An 18,743-nucleotide genomic window follows, 5' to 3' on the forward strand; every position below is an offset into this window, starting at 1 on the left:
TTAAGCCTCATTTAACACTGTCCTTCCCTGTTAATGCACTCGTAACCCTTCACTCATAAACCCCTCAGCACACCTGGGCTTTACATGAGGTGTATTTATTTCAGCACAAATAAAATGTCACAAGTCAAAGAATGTAAACTTAAAGCCAAGGATCACAAAAAAATACTTTTGAGAGGAACAAGGGAGCTTCTCTGTTTTGTGCTTCACTGGCACTTCCTAATCTCCTGGGCCTCCTTGCTCCTTCTCCAAAATGCATCTCACAAAATAATTTGCTTACCATTATGATCGTGCAAACCGGCCCCAGGAAGCTCCATATAAACCCTGTCTCCGTGTTCAGCCAGCAGCTGTGGAGAGAAATGAGAAGTGTGAGCAGAGGCTGCAGATCCTGACCTTGCAGTTATTCTTAGATCAACAAACACACCAACAGGGAGAACACTGAGGGGTGAAATCAGGTGGAAATTCTCATCAGGGACCAGGCTGCTTTTCTGTATTCACTGCAGGAGGATGAATCCTGTTTCAGACAATCTACCTGGACAGATGTTCCTGAAATGTTCACCCAGGGCTGGAGATCAAGCTCATTACTGGTTCTTAACATTTGTAATCCCTTCTCTGCCTGTGCAAACTAGACTCACACACTATGTCATTCAAATCTCAGCTCCAATCCAGTGAGCAGCTGCTCCTCCCCATCCTCAGCTAAGTGTCTCATTGCAACAGCCGGGGCCTCTCCAGCAGAGCTCCCTGCATTTTATTTTTAATTTTTTTATGGTTTATTTTGAGACAGGATCTCACTGGGTAGCCCAGGCTAGTCTTGAACTCATGGCGATACTCTTGCCTCAGCCCCAGGAGTGCTGGGATTACAGGTATGCACCACCACGCCTGGCTTTCACCGAATTTTCAGATAGCAGCTTTCTGTACCATCAGGTATCTTGTTCAATTATTTGTGTATTTGCAAATTTTCTTCCCTATCCAGACTATGAGAATTTGGAACATGGATGCTTTGGTCATCTCTGCAATAAACCAGCAACCAGTGCAAAGCCTAGCATGAATCAGGCAGCCCAGAATTACGGGGAGGAGAAGGCAGTGTCTCTTTCTATCAGGTCTCAAATGCATATTTTCTACTTTGTTTTGTTTATTATAGTTGGTGACAGTGCAGAGATTCCTCACAAAACCAAGAACAGAAATTCTATTTGACCCAGTTATTCCTCTTCTGGGTGTCTTCCTGGAAGAGATAAAGTCATTGTATTCAGCAGTACATGCACACCCATGTTTATAGCAACACAGTTCACAAGAGCTAAATTACAGAAGAGACCTACATGCCAGCCAACAGATGAGCGCATAAAGGAAATGTGGTATATGTTTGCAACTTTGACCACATAAAAACCATTCTCCCACCGTGAACAACAGTACATCAGTATTCCTTTAACAATTCCAATAGACATGTCTAAGAAGAAACAAAATCAAGTTAGGGCGAGCCGATAAGTCCCTCCTGGAATGAGTCTCAAGTAGTCACGACTCCTGGATATGTGCAGTGTACAACTCATGTCACTGTATATGGTGGATCTGTGACCAGCAGGTTTATTGCTATGGTTATTGCTTTTCCTGTTCAAGGATCACCATCGTGCTCCCTGGCAGCAGGGGCTTCTGGGAAAGGGAGAAGGCTACTCACCGGTTATGCATCCCATAGCCCCGAGGCTGCGCACTGGCAGAGATGACCACCAGCAGCCCTGGGAGCCCATAGCCAAAGGCACAGAGATGCAGCATCTTGATGTTGCGAGAGCTGAAGTAATTCACCACCTTCAGGTTCCGGACCGTCAGGAAGAGCATCACGGCCTCCACCAGCATCCAGAAGAAGCAGGCGAGGAAGAGGTAGTGCAGGAGCCCAGCGATGACGGCACAGCCCATCTGCAGAGGGCGCGTGAGTGTTAGGGTTTCCACTCAAGGAGAAGACTGAGAGAGAACGACAGGGGGGCCACGTGGACTGGGCCACCAAATGCCACCATTCATTCTGTCCACACATATTTCTAGAACCATAGCATGACTCCCTCAGTGATGGGACCCCCTCATCCCCTTGGTGTGCCACTGAGCTTTCCCAGGACACGTGACCTATAGAGCTAAAACTAGAAAGGCTGTGGCAAAACTGGATACATTGAAAAATGTCTGAACACGTGGGAGGATGGGGTTCAACAAACTATAGGCCCACGGGCTGACTGCTTGTTTCATAAATAAAGTTTTATTGATACAAAGCCATGCCCATTTATGTATTATCTGTGACTGCTTTCATGGCACCCTGGCGGCGTGGAGCAGACACACTGTGTCTGTGTCAAAGCTGAAAATATCTCCTGACTCCTTACTGATAGTCCATCCCACTGTGATGCAGATGATGAAGTGGGTCCTGACAGCCTTGAATACTCAAGGGGTTGCAAAGCTAAACACCACACAGAGAGTGGGGTACAAAGAATGCACAAAGACTGATAATCTCACCCCACATTAGATTTGGACTCCTTGTGAGGAAGCCCAGGAGCCTACAGTGTATCAGGCGTGCAGCCCAGGTCCCTGCCCTCATGGGGCTCTCAGTCCAGGGAAGGAGACACAGACACACGACAAATGGCACAGCCAACAATCACCATGGTTTCAAATGACTGCCAGGGAATGACACACAGTATTGTGATAGGGAGAAGTTGAGAGTCTCAGCCATAGCACTATTGAGGTTTGTAACAGGATTGGTATCATTCCTCTCCAGGGGTGCTGGGGCATCCTGTGCAGTGTGGGGTGCTTAGCAGCATCCCTGAGCTCTAAGTATTTGATATCAATTGCACTTTGCCCAACTGCAATAACTGCTAATGTCTCTGAACACTGTCATGTATCTCTTAAGGGGTGAGGTCACACGGGTAAAAATCACTGGTGAACAAATAATTGAAGGGAACAACAGAACTCCTGATGAGGTCAGGGACACGATTTTTACCAGCACTGGAAGAAGTCCACTAGGTGAGAGGCCAGAAAGTGTGTGATGGGTGGGAGAAGAGTATGTGCAAAGGCCCTGACTGAGAATAGGGTGGGGAGGAGCAGAGACAAGGAGATCGAGGCACAGCCCGAGGAATGCTGACCTGGCTGTTGGTCTTGTCTATACCGGTGAGGAAGAGAAACTTAGCCAGGAAGAGACACACACACAGGTGCAGGTGGAGGTAGGTGTTGTGGTTTCGAATGGCGCGACACAGTAGGAAGGTGGCCATGGCCAAGACGAGGCACGCCAGGGAGACGATCATGCCCACGTGGCTGATGACGTACAAGGAGAACTCCATCTGTCAGGAAGGAGATCTGCTATTAGCCTCAGCGTGGAATCGCTGTCTGCCACCTGCAGGCAGAAAAAGTCAACCAGACCTGTATCTTGGGAGAAAGGACTCCGGGCCTTTTCTCCCTCTGACACTCAGAATGGACTAGATCCTGTATGTTGTCGCTCATTCCAGCCCAGTGAAATTCTTCAGCACTCATTCGCACCCTGTCATATGCTCCACCCTCTGTTATGGCGCTGGACATCCACAAACTACATTTCCCAGAACCCCTTGAGGTTAAATTCCTGGATGATGACCCTCGGGTTGGCCAATGAGATGCTCCACAGATGGTTGGGAATAAAGAACAGGGAAAATATCAGCCTTGGCTGGACTCTACATTCCAACTATCCAGTCCTTAATTGCATAGGGGAAGAAGGGACATGACAGGAACGATTTCTTTTTAAATGTATTTTCATTGGGGCATATTCATTTTACAAAGTATTGGGTTTTGATGTGGTATTTTTCATACATGCGTATCTTTTGATCATGTCCATCCCCTCAATTACCTTTCCTTATACCTCCCTGCCTGCTTCCCCCTATTCTATTCCCTTTGACTAACAAGAATATCCTTTCTACTTTCATGTCATTTCATTTTAGATTCCACTATTAGGGAAAACATGTGTCTTGATGTGGCTTATTTCGCTTAAGATGGTGATTTCCAATTCCAGTTATTTGCCTGAAAATGACATAATTTCATTCTTCTTTATGGCTGAATTACATCCATCCGTACATATAATAGTTTCTTTATTCATTTATCCATTGATGAGCTGGTTCCATCTATTGGCTATTGTCAATTATGCTACAATAAACATAGGTGTGCAGTTATCTTCACAGAATGCTGACTTTGCTTCCTTCAGATTTATGCCAAAAGCAACATAGCAGGGTCATATGGTAGTTCTATTTTTACTTTTTTGAGGAATAAGTGTACTGATTTCCATAGAAGATATACTAATTTATATTACCACCAGCAGTGTAAAAAGGTTCCTTTTTCCTTACATCCTCAACAGAATTTACTGGTTTTTTGTTTTGTTTTGTTTTTGTATTTGCCTTGCTGTGAAGAAGCTTTTCAATATGAGGTAGTTTCTAATGTTGATTCTTTTTTTTTTTTTTTTTTTTTTTGGTACTGGGGATTGAAATCAGGACCTTGTGCTTGTGAGGCAGGCGGTGGAACCACTGAGCTAAATCCTCAGCCCTGTTGTTGATTCTTGACGTTATTTCCTGTGTGAGTGGAGTCCTATTGTAGGAAAGATTTTTCCTGTGCATATGACTTCAAGTGTTTCTCCTATATTTTCTTCTAGAAATTTCAAAGCTTCAGGTCTTAAACCAAGGTTCTAAATCCATTTTGAATTGATTTGTACAGGACAAGAGTGGGATCTAGTTTCAATCTACATATGGTTATCCAGTTTCCACAGCACTATCTGTAAAGAGGTTCTATTTTCTACATCATTTGTTTTTGGCCCATTGTCAAGAATCAGATGCTTGTAGTGGCTTGAGTTTGCTTCTGTGACCTTTATTCTATCCCACCGCTCTGGATGTCTAGTTTTGTGGCAGCACCACGCTGTTTTCATTACTCTAGCTTTGCAGTATAATTTCAAATCAGGTACTGTGATCCTTCCAGCCTTGTTCTCTTGCCCAGCATTATTACTTTGGCTATTCTGGTACTTCTGTGTGAATTTTAGGATTGTTCATTTCTTTGTAGAAATGTTATATTAGTATCGATTTGTGACTCATAATAAGTATATTCACTATGGGGAATTCATTATATCTCTATCTCTATCTATCTATATCTATCTATCTATCTATCCTACTTCACTGAACATAAGACCTAACTGGAAAACAAGCCCTAGCCTGATTTTTCAAGATGCTCGTAATATAAGCCCCACCCCTAAAGTAAGTCCCAATTAAGATCATCAACCAGACAGATGCATTATCATGTCTGTTGCAACACACGATGGAAACAATGAATCATAAAATAATAATATACAATAAAATATAAATAATTTTATTGATATTAGTACTTAAAATAAATAATAATATAAATTATAATTATTTGTAAATCCCCAAGCAGGAGCATTGGGACCAGAGGTAAACGCCTGTGCAAATAGAGGAACTTGAGACTTCCTGCCAAATGGCCAATCAGAGTACAGACACAATGCATGAATAACATGCACACTTGATACAAATGGACATGCTTGTGTCTAATATGAATCTTCATAATCCAATAGGTCGTTTGTTTTAATGGATATACTTAATGCACTCTTATGAAATAATAAAGTGTTTCTGGAGTTTGGTGCCTGCAGTTTTTCTTAACTGTCATCATTTTTGTTGCCATTTCTGTCTTGTAAGTCTCCTCCTAACACTTGATTTACTGGAAACTTTGTGAAGCCTGGCCTGCAAGAGTTCATGACTTGGGTGAAGAATTCGTGCAGCGAAATCACTGACTGCTGTGTGGAATAGTTTCAGAATCACTGTTGTTAGTTCTTTACAGTTCTAATGAAGTTCTGCAGAAATTTCACCCCGTCAATGACCAGCTTCGTGGCTAGGCATGCTGCTGAGCCTCAATCACGTATCTTATAAAATGAGCCTAAGAACACGAAACTTAAAACAAAGAGTCCAGGGCACAAAAGGCATTTATGAAATAGGGCCTGTTAAACTTATGGTGCCTGCACTTGTTTAGGGCACTGTTTCTGATTTTATATTTTATTCCTTGCCTTCCCTACAAGATCATGAGTTCACAAAGGACAGAGGCATGGCACACATGGCCCTCTGTCCCCATGGTTACTTCCCACAACCCCCAACACCCCAAGGGACACACAGAAGATGATACAGTGGTACCTCGGTTCAGGAATGCTTTTGTCTGTGAACAGTTTGGTTCATGAACACAAGCATTTGACAAAACTATGTTTTTGTTCGCAAAGTCTGCATCGGGTGACTAATATGACTGTGACCATCTTTCCCACACAAACACAAACATGGCCATCTTTTCCAGAATTGTAGAATGAATTTGTTCATGAACCGAGGTGCCATGGTACATTCCCAGTGGATCTGAGGATATATTCAGGAGCCCAGAGAAAAGATTGTCGGTGCTGACCGTGAGCTCCCCAGAAGCCATGATGACTGCCAAGTTCGCCACATGGTGACAGCTGCACTTGGTATGTGTCTCCGAAACTTCCAGGGTCACACAACCGGATGGCGTCCACCTCCCATCCTCAGTGTCTGTGCTCCAAGAAACACAGATGGCCTTCTCCAACTTCTGCTTGGGCTGAAAAATCAGAGGGCCCAGTGACTTCAGACTTTCTCAGCAGTGGATTCCCTGTGACCAACCTCAAGAGCCACTGGGGCCCAAAGATACCAAATGGAGAGAAATAATTCCATTTCCATATGCAGTGAAGTCCTCTCTGATGCTATTGCCCACAGTGTGAGTGCTAGAAGAAAATGCCTCCTTTGCTCAGCTCTGGGATGGGGCTGGTCATTCCTGCAATCACTCATTGTATTTTCCTGGGGACCCATGGCATGCCTTCATCTGTGCTACACACAAGAGAGGTTGATAGGTGCAGCAGACATAGCCCCATCCCCTAGTGAAGCCATAGTGTGATGAAAGGAGAAATATGAAAATGAGTGAGCAGAGACCTTTTTAGCAACAATAAAAATAACAGCATGGCTTGAGAGTGTGCAACGGTAGTTAAATTAATCTCATGTTATACACAGGCATTGAAGGTGTCTCTGAAGCAATGACATTTGAGGCATGAAAGGGGCATTGTAGTTGTACAGGTGGTGAAGGCAGGCATTCTAGGCAGGAAGAACATGTGCAAGTGTCCGGAGGCACAAAGGACACTGGTGCATTTCCGGAACTGAAACAAGCCATGGTAAGTGGAGAGCACAGAAGGAGATAAACATGTTGCTTTTGCACACTAGAGCACAGAATCAAACCTGAACATTGACAGATTGATGGAGAAAGCTCCAAAACATCCCATCAGGGTATTTATGCCTGAGAAGTATCAGCAAAGTAAAACCCGTTTGGAAAAAAATAACTCAAGAGTTGGGGAGATGATATGTTTCAGGAAAACATCTACAACTGTCGTGGGAGTAGAGGGGAGTGTTATTGAGAAGGGAAAAAAAAAATGCACCAAGTCTTGTTCCAACAAATAGCATACTGTCCCAGGAAATGCAGATGGTCATCCCCAGCTGCTCCTGAGGCTGAAAACAAAAGGGGCTGGGCACCTGAGGGTCCCTTTAACCGATTTTATATGACCCACGTCATGGACAGTTTGGACACACCTCAGGAGTAAGAGCACTTGCCTAGCATATGTGAGGCCTTGTGCTCCACCTCCAGCACTGGAAGAAAAGAACCTTTGGGGAAAAAAGATGTGCATAGAGTCTACATGAAATGGAGGAAAATGCTGGTATCTCAACACACAGTTGTCCTGTCTCCACTGCTGAATGGGCTCTGCTTAAGGTAAATAAACTGCCCGTGAATGTTCCTGCATCCATGTTGCTCAATCTCGCCTCCATCTAGCCCAGTGCTGAAGGTAGCAGCACTAGATGGAAATAAGAGAGCTCATTCTTCTCCAGACAGTTGTGGGGATGTGGCTTGAGTTGCAAGAAATTGTAGAAGATGCCTGCCTGAATAGTTCCTATGAACAATGAAAGGTGAGATTACAACAATTTATCCCATCCTTGTAAATAAATAAAGGTTCAGAAGTTTTCTAACTGAGCAATGATAAACATTATAGGATGTGTAAATACTAATTATAATTACCCTGATTTGATCCTTACACTTGTATACTTTATCAAATTATCATACTGTATTCTATAAATATGTACAAATATAGTGTGCCAATTAAAAACTGTAAAACCTGCTTCAGACATTATACAATGTATAGATGTACTGTAACACCAGGTGGTACCCCATTAATCTGTACAGTTATGATTTTATCTGTAATCTTAAAATTAAATTAAAATTGTTTAAAAGATCCAAAGAGAGACTATCGTGGTACTGGACTTGCACTGTTATCTTAGCTGCATCGATTTCAAGATCTTAGTGGTAATGTTTTACTATAATTTTACAAGCTGTCACTTTTGAGGACATTTGTAAAGGTACATGAGATTTCTTTGCATTATTTCTCACAACTGAAGCTATGATTATTTCAGAATAAAAATGTTTAATTTAGAAAAATGAGAATTGCAGCCCCTGGAGAATAGCAATATCTCAATAGGAGACCAGACTGGGGTCTCGAACTTGTCACTACCTGAATGTTCTCTAGGGTGTAGACAATGGGCTCTGTGAAGTTGTCTTTCTTTTCCCCAGTCATGATGCCCCCGACGACTCGAGAATTCATGCGCAATTTCCTCTCCATGGTGCCCCAGCCGGCTTGGGGGTCTCTGAAGAAGCGTTCATCTAAAACAGATTCCATGTTTGCAAAGGAGACAAAAGCCACTCCAACGGTCCCTGCCCAAATGAAAAAGAAAAGTGGGAAGCATTAGCTAGCGAATTGTAACGGATGCGCCCACACACTCGCAAGCATGCGCACACTCGCACTCACATGCACTGGAAGATTCCAAGCCCCGAAACCGGCTCGCTCTGAGGACCGAACTAGCAGTGAACTGCCAGATTGGTGATCCTCGTCAGAACCATACAGTTTTGTGTTTTTGTTTTTTTTTTTTTAAGAAATCCTGAGTGGCTATAACCATGAGAAATCTTACCTGCATTTAAACATAAATTTGAATTTTCACTTTTAAGGGACAGGGCATTCAGTGATGGGGATTAAGTTTTCCTTCCACCTTCACCTTTATTCCTGTTTGACCTTTCCTGTGGGCTTTGTGCCTTCTTTTTAAATACCAGGGGTGTCCAGGGAGGCCTCCCGGAGCTGTTTCCTGTCCCCGCCAGTCTGTCCCATCCCCCAGGATTCACTTGCCACCTCGCAGCCAACGGAGGCACCTTCTAGACGTCCGCTGAGACATCCCACAAATTGACTACTTTCTGTCTCCATCTCTGATTTCCATTCCTTTCTTTCAATAAATGAAGTCACCTAAACTGGAACTTGGAGAATTCTCTTTTCTTTCTACTTCACCCAAAAACAGATTCTTCCCTCTCGATGGGCCCTGATGATCCCCTTTCCACTTCTCACTTCAGTAGCCTGAGATCCAAGTTGGTCCCTCCCTCTGGACCTCTACTTGCTCATCAGCCTCCTTCACACCCCGTCTCACACCAGCCGTGCACTATGTTGCAGCCAGAGCACTGCTTTAGAGCCTACCGCTAAACAGGAGATTCCCAGGCTTTCTGTGCCCTCTGGAGATTGTGTAAACCAACAGATGGGGATCAAATACCCTCTGCCTCCTCCCTGTCTCCCTCAACATTTATGCTGCTGTAACCTTCTCCCACTTTTTAGTTCCATGAATAGGCCCAGGGTTTTTTCTCTATGCAGATCTGTTGCTTGTACTGCCTAAGATGTTTGCTTCTTTCTCTACCTACTCCTCTGGATTTAGTTTAAATGTCTTTTGCCACATTTCATCTTGTGGTTTTACACTGAAATATTACAGAATTGATTATAGATAAAGGACAGCAGACTGGGCTGTATTGTACACAAAGCCTAACATATTGACTAGCTTCCCTTCTAGGGTTAAAGTATGCCAACCACAATATAGATGAGTATTGTCTAACAGAAATGTAGTGTGAGCCACATATATAATTTGAAATTATCTGGTAACTACAGTTTTAAAAACCAAAAAACAAAAAATTTAAATGATATATTAAGCAAAATATCATGTTAAAATGTAAATTCGATATTTTAAAATGTAAAACTATATTGTAAAATAAGTTCTTCTTTTCTTATGGTTGAATAGCATTTCAATGCATATATATATAAATATATATATATATATATTTATATATATATATATATATATCATGTTTTCTAAAATCCTGTCACTGGAAGCATTATGGGTGACCCTGGAGAAAACTATGTTAAGTGAAATATGTCAGGTAGAGACACACAAATACCACGTGATCTCTCTTACTTGTGGAACCTAAAAAAAGTATTGATCTCATAGACGCAGAGAGTAGAATAGTAGTTACCAGTGTCTAGTAGCACTGGAAGATGTTGGTCAGAGAATAAAAAATTCCAGTTAGACAGGGAGAATATGTTCAAGAAAACTATTGTACAGCAAATGACTAGAGTTAACATCAGTGTGCTGCATTGTAAAAAAAAGCCAAGGAAGGTTGGGGATTTAGCTCAGTGTTTCTGTTGCCTGCCTCACAAGAGCAAGGTCCTGAGTTCAATCCCCGGTACCAAAAAAGAGGGAAAAAGCCAAGGAAGTAAACATATTCCCACCACAAAAATGATAAGAATCTGAGATGATAACATGAAAGTATTTTTATGAGGCATGACCAAAACTATAGTGAATACTGTTGCTGTGGAAAGGCAGGCTCCTAAAAACCAGATGGTGCATCCTCATCCACCATATTCTGCAACCATGCATGTCTGGATCTTCCCCAAAGTCACAATTCCTATCGCTGCTGAGCATTGTGAATTGGTTTAGGACATTGAGGCAGCCGAGATAATGCAACTAAAGACACTCATGAAAGTGGACTCCCAGAACTGATTCAGAAAATGGCAAGAACAATGGAGTAAGTGTTTTCAAAGCAAGGGAGAATATTTTGAGGTGGATCCTACCAATGTGTCTTTTCTTGTAATAATTTTTCAATGTAAATATTCACTATATTTTTAGACCACACCTTGTACATAAACGATCTAGATTTAGCCATCCCACACAGTATACATGCTTCAAAACATCATGTTGTACACAGTAAATACATATGTGCCTGTCAGTTTTTAAATAAGAAAAAATGAGGCTTAAAACGTATTTTAATATATATTATTTTAAAGTAATTTAAGTATAAAAATTATAAGTGAAATATTTGGTGGGCCGGGGATGTAGCTCAGTGGTGCCACTGCCTGACTCGAAAGCGCAAGGTCCTGAGTTCAATCCCTGGTACCAAAAAAAGAAGAAATATTTGTTCTCTTTTTTGCACCAAGTCTCTGAAATATAGCATACATTTTACATTGAGCTCATTTCAATTCAGCCTAGTCACATTTCAAGTGCTCAGGAGCTCAATGTGGCCACCATATTTGAGCAGGGAAGGTCCCCATACTCCAGTTGGCTGACATTACGTTTTTAATATTTGACTTCCTTAGCAGATGGAAAAATCTCCATGGACATTGGCCACTTCTGCCTCCACTATCATTGATTGTCAACTACCTGGAATGATCTTGATACCTAGGCGGTGATCAATAAATTCTTCCAGGGTGAAAGCACCGTCACCCAGACTCTCAGGAGTGGGTCTCAATGTACCTGTGCTTTCAGATTCTTCAATGATGGAACACTCAACAGTCACCTCATCCCCTTTGGCTTTCAAGAGAAAGGACACATTCTCCTCATTGCATTCTTCATTGATTACTTTGCTCTCAATATCTAAACGGGAAAGAAACGCTTGCAGTCACTCAGAAAATGGGTTCTGAAGTTGATTTCTGTCCAAATGGTTACACAGTCATACTTAAAAGCAAACAGAAGAAGGGAAAGGCCAGTGTGTCACCGGGAAGGTCTTGAGTCCCTTGAAAGATGAAGGAGGACAGCAGCACTAAGAAAATGAGAAATGTAGTGGGAGTTTTTGAGCTCCCATATTGTAAGGAGTGCATCAAAGAAAGGTAGAGCTGAAGTTTAGATCTGAGACGTTCTTCAAGCCTTGTGTGCTGAAGGCTTGGCCTCTAGCACATGGCACTGTTGGGAAGGTGTAGAAAATTGAAGAGTTTGTGGGAGTGAGGTCAGTGGGAGTCCATCCACAAGTTAATGAAACAGGCTTAGCACAGTGCCTTGTCCTTGTCAAATGCACGGAGAATGGGAAACATCAACATAACCAGACTTGCTTTGTTGTGAATTTAGGATTTTGTATTAGTTGAGGATAGATTCAATTGGAAAGCTACAGAGAATCTCATTTCCAAAGTCACCCCTTCAATTTGGCACCCAAGGGTGGCTCTGCCCTGAAGAGTTACGTTACCTAAGTGCTCTGTCTGAATAGTCTGGCTGGCATTCTCTGAAGACTTCAGTAAAGCAGCTAACGTGCTGCTTTCCACACTCTGCAGTAGGACCGTGGCCAGGGTGGACTTCTCCTCCTTGCTGAATTTGGTCCATGTGGATGTTTGTTCAAGCACAGAGGCAAAGCTCTCCACCTTGCTCTGCAAGAAAAGATATATTTATTCCTTCTCCTTCTCATTCCTCTCCCTCCCACACCTCCCCTCACTCTCTTCCATCTTTTAATTCTTCCTCTTCTTCCTTCCCTTCTCTTCTTCTGCCCCCATCCACCTTCGCCTCCTCCTTGTCCTCCATCTGTCCCTCCTCCTGTCTCAGTAATGAAATAGCAGCTATCCTCTCTCAATAGGAGAGTAGACTGAGAGCAAGGCCAAAGGAGAGTGAAAAGAAGCCTCCATCAGCTGCCATTTTCTGACTCAAGAGGTCCCTTTGGGAACACAAATTAACATCGCCTTTACAGAGTGCCTCTAACAATGGAAACTGCACATCATTTTTGACCCAGGAATTTCTCTTCCAAAAATTAATCCTTCCAGAATTACTTAAAAATTGTGCAATTTTGAAAAATTGTTCAATGGCGTTTATTTTAAGATGACTTGTAGAAATCCTTAATGTCCAACAAGTCGGTTAAATAGATGAGGGTGAAATCCAATTGTGGGGTAGGAAGCACCTGCTAAAGAAGAATGCTGTTAGGGCTGGGGATTTAGCTCAGTGGTTTCGTGGCGTGCTGTGCAAGCTCAAGGACCTGAGTTCGATCCCCGGTACCTCCCCCACCAAAAAATAAGAATGCTGTAGTGTATCTCTATGTTTTAACAAGCAGGATGGGTCACAAATATTAAGTTAATATAATTATAAATAGGATGCATTATCTCATGTGGCTTAACAATAATATAAGACATATTTATGGTATGTATGTCTCTGGCCAGAAAATAAAAAATAATGCACACTTATTATGAGACAGATACTTTTTAAGGGACAGAGACAGACAGAGAGATCTTAGATATATTTACTTGTCTAATATTGAGACTACATCTATGAAATGGTGGCAATTATATCCTGGTTTGGGGTGGGGAAACAAAAATTTGTTTCTAGTAGATGGAATACCCAGCACCAAAGTCTGAATTCTTAGTTACTGCCCTAAACTTTTCATAGTAAATACTCAATAAATGAATTGAATGTGTGTGTGTGTGTATACACTTACAAAGTAAAAGACAGAGACACACATCTAACTGCTAACATTGGTTATGTCTGACAAATACAGGCAAGGTAAGAATAGCAATAAATATAATAATAGTAGTGTTGAATCAACCCCTTAATTACTATTATCTTTAATAAACTGACTATAACTTGTGATCATAACCCAAGCCCAAAAAGTACAAAAAGAATTGAGAACCTAATAAATTGCGGAAAGAAATGAATCAGATCATTAAGGATATAAAACAGGAATCTAACTATGGAAAAAAGTTTCGACCTTTCAAAATTAGATGTCAAAAATAAAAAGGAGTTCAACCCAAATGGGATCTTGTGAAATCTGAGAGAGGACTGTCTAGGAGAAGCAGCATTCTGAGGGCCAACCCCATCCCTGAATGGCATGAGTGTTGGGTCGGCCCTCCTCCCACCAACACAGCCAAAAAATCCAGCCAGAAATACCTGGGAGAATCCGGTCCCTGATTCTACGGCCGTAAAGCCTAACTAAAACCCACTTGGAATATGAGACCTAATTCTTATTAGCTGGGAAACATTTTATATACTCAGGAAAAAGTGCATATATCCAAAGTACAAATCCATAGTGGTAATACTTTTGTATGAAATTTAGAAGATTTTGAGTTCTGTATCTTAATCTGGAAACTTTTGTTATTTAAAAGGTTTGGAACAATTAGACACATTAGAGAACCACAAAATCTCATTGAAAACTGTGATCTGATTTATGATTGTAATAGGATCAATTTTCAAGAATGTGGCTGCTTATAAATTGTATTGTTTTGAAGAATTTGAATTATTGTAGGCATAGAATTATTATGTCTATAACTAGAGGAATTGAATTTTGGAGTCAGTTGAAGGCCCCTGGGACCTTGCCTGTTAGATTTTTAAATCTTCCTCATGAGGGCTTGAAGTGTGGTGTGGAAATAAGACTATTTGTAAACATAGAATAAAATACTTCAGGGACTTTAAATTCAAAAACAGGGTAAATTATTTATGAAAATTTAGTCTGAAAATGCTATGCATGCACACTTAATAAACATGTTAAATTAATTTTCAATGAATCAAATTACAAATATGAAAGTTTTTTCTTATTTTCATAACAAAAATAACCAATATCTATGTCTTATTTTTCACAAAAATATTTAGAAATAAAATAACTACAGCCACAAGTCCAGTTTACAGGCTTAAAAAAACTAGGCTTTAATATCTACAACCATAATGACCTAGCATCTCCTATGTATAATGTCATGGAGAAGATTCATATTCACACTAAAAAAAAAGAATTGTACACAAGTGTTCATATCAGTTCTATTGACAACTGGCAAAAGTTGCAAACAACCTAAAGTTCTTTCAAAGATGAATGGATTAAAAAATATGGTACCTTCATAAATAGAGATGTTATTCAGCCATGAAAAGGGATGAAACACTTATCCATGCCATTGACACGGGTGGATGTTGACCATTCCATGCTCAGTGAGGGAAATTATACACAAAAGGACAAATACTGTGTGATGCCTCTCACGGGAGGTCCTTAGAGTGGATAGCAGAGTGGTGGGTGCCAGGGACTGAAGAGGGAGATGGGGACCAGTTACTCAGTGAGTACAGGGTTTCCTTGGGAAGGCGTGATGTCAGTGTTCTGCAACTAGAAAGCTGTGATGATGGTGCGGCCCTGCCAAGGTGCTAAATGCCTCTACTGGTTAATGATAAAGGAATGGAAATATTGATAGACATAATACACATGAACCTCAAAGGCACGATGCTGAGGAAGAAAAGAAAATCAGTCTCAAAAGGCCACATACTTATGATCCTATTTCTAACGTTCTTGAGAAGACAGATGTGCGGAACAGCACGTTTGGGATTTACAGGGGCGAGTGGAGAAGGAAGCTTCTAAATATAAGAGGGAAAAGTCAAGGGGATTTTGGGGGGAAATGAAAGTGACTGTTTCCTCATTAGTGGTAGCTCCACAAATCTGTTCAGACTCTCACAGAACCTACAAAGTCTGAAAAAGTAATTTGAGAGTGTGCTGACTTTCAAAATCTCACAACTGCGGTATGTTAAAGGTGAACGCACAAGGCAGTGATCACGAAGACTTTCTGCACCCAAAACATGTGCGAGATGTTAGAAACTCAAACACAATGACAAAGACCCCCTTGTTACCTTCAGGGACACAGCGGCGGTTTTGTTTTCACAGGCATCATCCAGGACCCTGAAGGTGGCATTCATGAGGGCACAGAAGGAGACCTGTGTCCCCAAAGAAAGAGCATCCGTGAGCACAGGTCAGTCCACCCTCAAGGTCATCTTCTACAGCCTGGACCATCATGCTGAGCAGAGGGTCCTGAATTCCTGAGTCTCTAGAATTCTCAGGGAAATAAAACTCACCCGATCAACTGTTTTTGCTAGGAGTGAGAAGTAGAATAAAAGAATGTTAGGTAACACGTACTAAAATGTAGTTCCATGGGAGGAATAAGTTCTCATGCTCTCCAACGTGAGGGTTAGGGAGGATTAGGGCTCACAATAACCCATGACACTGCATATGCATAACTAGAAGAGAAAAAGGCTCCGAATAGAAATGACAGGGTGAGGCAACTGCTTATTGCCCCACCTTGATCAGTAAATGCCATATGCCTGTGTTGAAATAATACACTGTACTCCAATAATGTATACCATATTACACACCAATAAAATTAAGTTTGTTTATTGCAAATGAACATATTATCATTGTATATGTTAGTGGGGTACAACATGATGTTTTGTGTGATGATTAAGGCAAGCTAATTAACATATCCCTCCCCTCAAAGACTTATCATGCTTCGAAGCGGAACTATTTGAAATTCACTTGCAACAATTTTGAAATATACAATGGACTATTACTAACTACAGTCACCGCACTTTCAATGGCTCATTAAAAACTTGTTCTTCCTGTGGGCCTGCAACTTTCTACCCTTTTACTACTATTTCTACACACACACACACACACACACACACACACATTCCATCCCATTCTCTTCTATGAGTTTGACTGTTTTAGATTTCACTTGTAAGTGAGACCATGCAGTTTGCTTTTCCGTGCCTGACTTCTCTTAAAATAATATTCTTCAGGTCTATCCATGTAGCAACAAATGTCAGAATTTTCTCCTTTTTTAAGGCTGATTAGTAAACCATTGAATTAGAATCACATCACCTTTATCTTCCATGAATAAAAGAATAAAAGAATAAATGAAATGAAAAGAAGAATAAATGAATAAAAGAAGCAAACAGCAAAACTACTTATGGGAGCAAAAAGGGGAATGTGTGAAAAATTGGTCTAAATAGAATTTTAATCATCCATGGAAAGAAAGGATTTCTGGTTCATGTCAACAGCATGGATAAACATTGAGAATGTTTATTCATGATGATGAATGAAAGAAGCCACATACTACAGGCCAAATACTGTATAATTCTGTTTTTAGGGTGTGTCTAGAGTAGGCAAATCCATGGGGACAGAGAGCTGATTACTCTTCCCAGGAGCTGGGGGGAGAAGGAAGTGGATATTGACAGGAGTGGGATTTCCTTTTGGGGTGGAAAAAATGTTCTAGAAACAGTGACAATTTTTGCACAACATCATAAATACACTAAATGGTACTTAATTGTATGTTTTAAAATTGTTAAAATGGTAAATTTTATGTTGTGCCTATTTCACCAAAATTAAATAGAAAATCAGTGGCCCATGGTATGTGAATTTCAAAGCTAATTTTCAAATTCCTATTTAGAATGGTGACATCAATTCCTGAGGGTGACGTGAAATTTTGCTAATTTCAATGACTTCATTAAGTAATCAGGATGTCAAAATTCCTCTTTGCCTGGCTTAACTGTGTATCACCCATCCCACCTCACTCAGATCAACAGCAACACCTTCACTGGTAGCAAGACTCCAAAAAAGTCTCATTTGATTTACACAGGTTAAGTATCTTCTCTTCACAGCTTCCCTTGCAGCTATGCTCAACCATGTAACTAATTTCTGGCCAATGTATATAACCAGATACTGTGGCATACGCTTAAAAGAAAGACTGTGCCTTTTACTTCCTTTTCTACTTTTCCTACCAGCTATAAAGCCGCTGTGATGGGAAGAGCTGGAGCAGCCATACTGAGCCACAAAGTGAAAGTCTTGTGCTGACAGTGACAGTATTATTGAATAATCAAATAAGCTCTCCCTAGTGGACAGATTGTTAGGTCACCATCATTTTTTACTTTAAGACTGCAAAAACAAAAACCCACTGAAGTGTCCTCTTGAAAAACTTCAACAACTAGGATCTTTCACTAGGACTTACATATTTAGGGTCCATTGATGACCCTTCTTGGCACTGTTGGACCTGTTCATTGTGGGGAACCATATCTTCCTTACATTTGAATGGAACCCCTAGGAAGGAAACAAAAGCAACCAAATCAAACTGCAATCACAGCAAGATATGAACAAAAAGTGAGTCTGACTCCGTCATCTCCCTGGTGAGAATCCGCTGTGGTCATAACACACAGCAGTGACGATGAACAAGCTGCAAACACACCACAGTGTGAGGGCCTCTGAGGAGAGCAGCGAGTCAGAGAATACAATCACTAGGATGATAACATTTTCCACAGGGGTCCCAAGCAAGACAAACTAAGATAGATACAGTTTAGAGGTACTTACTCAGCGGGGGGATTTTTAAGTAGGAGAAAAATAAAGACAAAATTCCAAGAGCTTCCCTGGGAGGAGGACACAGAAGGACACAGAAGGATGGAGTAGAGTGTGGGGGGGGGGCATTTAAGAGTCACAGTGGCTTTGATGATATTCTGGTTCTAATTTAAGAAGGATGTCAGATATATTTGTTTCATTATATGTCATTGCAGCCACTTAAGTATGTATTTTTAATGTATAAAAAAATCTCATCACTTAAATTTTTAAACCATTGTAGTTTTCTGTTCTTGAGGATAAAAGACTCTAGACTGCTTTGCATAGCATCCAAGGCCCTAAATAATTTGAGCTCTGGGCAACACATGAGACACATCTAGCAGCACTTCTGCCTTGTTCTCACTCTGCATGAACCACAGGACCTTTGCATGTGCTATAACCTGGAGCACCATGACTTCCACTCCTCATCTGGATAATGCCTA

The 18,743-nt window shown here is 41.2% G+C and overlaps 1 protein-coding gene across 2 annotated transcripts in view; it reads right to left on the reverse strand.

Annotated features, from left to right (window-relative positions):
• The window catches only part of Adgre1 (adhesion G protein-coupled receptor E1), a 51,524-nt gene that overhangs the window by 9,308 nt on the left and 23,473 nt on the right, over positions 1–18,743 (reverse strand). For both annotated transcript variants that reach the window (XM_087201377.1, XM_021245170.2), the window contains exons 11-19: positions 17,924–18,012; positions 15,774–15,857; positions 12,385–12,562; positions 11,682–11,801; positions 8,579–8,778; positions 6,421–6,591; positions 3,105–3,299; positions 1,667–1,902; positions 278–344 (exon numbers count right to left, since the gene is read on the reverse strand). In XM_087201377.1, coding sequence (XP_087057503.1) covers positions 278–344; positions 1,667–1,902; positions 3,105–3,299; positions 6,421–6,591; positions 8,579–8,778; positions 11,682–11,801; positions 12,385–12,562; positions 15,774–15,857; positions 17,924–18,012 — 1,340 coding nt within the window. The remainder of the gene's footprint in view (positions 1–277; positions 345–1,666; positions 1,903–3,104; positions 3,300–6,420; positions 6,592–8,578; positions 8,779–11,681; positions 11,802–12,384; positions 12,563–15,773; positions 15,858–17,923; positions 18,013–18,743) is intronic.

The sequence above is a fragment of the Heterocephalus glaber genome, unplaced genomic scaffold, assembly GCF_053883595.1.
Source record: "Heterocephalus glaber isolate CG9 unplaced genomic scaffold, H.glaber_assembly_v1.0 deba00001760, whole genome shotgun sequence".
Taxonomy (NCBI): domain Eukaryota; kingdom Metazoa; phylum Chordata; class Mammalia; order Rodentia; family Bathyergidae; genus Heterocephalus; species Heterocephalus glaber.